This window comes from Morus notabilis, unplaced genomic scaffold (genome assembly GCF_000414095.1).
Source record: "Morus notabilis unplaced genomic scaffold, ASM41409v2 Scaffold409, whole genome shotgun sequence".
Classification (NCBI taxonomy): domain Eukaryota; kingdom Viridiplantae; phylum Streptophyta; class Magnoliopsida; order Rosales; family Moraceae; genus Morus; species Morus notabilis.
Genome location: NW_010357248.1, coordinates 173,785 through 175,626, shown reverse-complemented (window position 1 = coordinate 175,626; position 1,842 = coordinate 173,785). Strand labels below are relative to the sequence as shown.

The 1,842-nt window shown below is 31.4% G+C and overlaps 1 protein-coding gene across 2 annotated transcripts in view; it reads left to right on the top strand.

Moving 5' to 3' along the window:
• Positions 1-793: 793 nt before the first annotated feature.
• The window catches only part of LOC21403786 (probable S-adenosylmethionine-dependent methyltransferase At5g38100), a 2,885-nt gene continuing 1,836 nt past the window's right edge, over positions 794-1,842 (top strand). The window contains exons 1-3 of one of the 2 annotated variants that reach the window (XM_024167645.1): positions 794-992; positions 1,482-1,561; positions 1,653-1,836. In XM_024167645.1, coding sequence (XP_024023413.1) covers positions 965-992; positions 1,482-1,561; positions 1,653-1,836 — 292 coding nt within the window. In that variant the 5' untranslated portion in view covers positions 794-964. The other variant, XM_024167649.1, reaches the window with a different exon arrangement.

The window sequence follows — 1,842 nt, the reverse complement described above, 5'->3', positions numbered from 1 at the left end:
ATTCCTATTCTTTAGCCAACAAAACAAGAAAATGATAAATTGAGTGTGGCTTTTTTCTTGAATCAAAAACAATAATTGAGTTCAAATGAAACAATCATAAACACGTGTAACGGGCCTGTAGTAAGAATATCCAATCCCAAAAAGCTCCTTTATTTTTTCATTTAGTTTTTTAGACGTGATTCTTGGGTTCTAGAACCAATCAAAATGAGTACTTAATATTATATTGGTGATTTCTTAATTAAATTATAGGGAGAAGCAAGCAAATAACATTTTTGTAGAGGGTAAAAAAAATTGAAAAAAAGAGAAAAATATGTCAAGATTTGAGATGAATTAAAATTAATAGGTTAATAGTTTACATAAGTTAATAAATAGATTAAATTACTGTTTTTATCCATAACGTGTCTGGTTATAAACTATAACTTGACAATTTATTGTCCATAATTCACGGTTTTTGTCCATAACTTGTCTGGCTATGAACCATAACTTATCTGGTTATGAACCATATCTTGACAAGTTATGGCCTATTAATTTGTATAACTAAAAATTGACCTATATACTTTCTTAAACTTTTCATATTGACATATTTTCTACTATTTCTGAAAAAAATTTATAATAGAAAGTTTGAGGAATTGTAACTAAAAATAAGGGTAAGATGAAAAAAGTAAATTCAAATGTTTAAGAATTTTTATTTACTAACTAGCTAAAATAATTATGCTATTACTACTTATAGTTTAAAAAATCATCTATATACTACAATTTTTGTTCAAAAAATTATTCAAACACGCATTGACATTTCGTATTGCCAGTATTTATGGTAACCTCCAAACGCCTCTAGAGGCTGCGTCCTCTTGAGGCTGCGTCCACTGTTTCGTGCGCATAAAAAGGCTGCTTCCTTCTTCATTAATCACTGCTCTTCTCTTTCCTCTGTTATATTTCCGCATTTTGTTTTCCTCAATATTATAAAATGGCATTTCTTCTCTCATCCACTCCGAGTAAGCTCCCTTCTTAAGCTCTCTAGTCCATATCTTGCATTTCTAACCGTGGCACAGACAATTAGTTTAATTTGGTACTTAATTCAAACAAATATTCGCTTAAACTTTGTTTACTTGCTTTTTATGTAATTTATGTGGTTTATGAAGTTCGATCTGTCCTTGGTGGCTGCTTTCATGCGCAACTTAGCATCCGCAATTTCATCTTTCAAAATTTGTTTTCAAATAATGGTGTGAATTTTTTATAAGTGGCATTATTCTTGACTTCTTTTAAGTTTTTGATCGATTCGAGTTTTCAATTTCTGTTTTCCTACTGTTAAAAGCTCTCACAATAAGTCACATCTATTTTTTTTTTGTTACAGTTAAAAACTCACATAAAATTACATCTCAGCTCGAATTGAAAACTTGAATTAACGAACTAAACGAGATCTTACGGTTGTTTTTGTTACTTCTTGTATTCAAGATTTATTTACTGCTTTCCAATATGTAAAGGCCTGATGACGGAAGTTGTGGTACGTCCGATGAATGGCGGAAACGGACTTCATAGCTATAGCAAAAACTCAACTTTTCAGGTGCATATTATCACAAAATTACCTGTAGCCTTATAACCTTATTCCATAATTAGTTAAAGACCTAAAAAATAACCATTACCCTGTTTTGCAGAGAAAAGCTATAGAAGCTGCCAAAGAACTGATCAACAAGGCAATAGCTGAGAAACTTGATATCAAGATTTTCTCTTCTTCAAACAGCTTTAAAATTGCTGATTTGGGCTGCTCTGTTGGAACTAATACACTTCTAGCGGTGCAAAACGTTATCGATGCCGTGGAACGCAAGTTTCAAAGCCAGGGAAAGA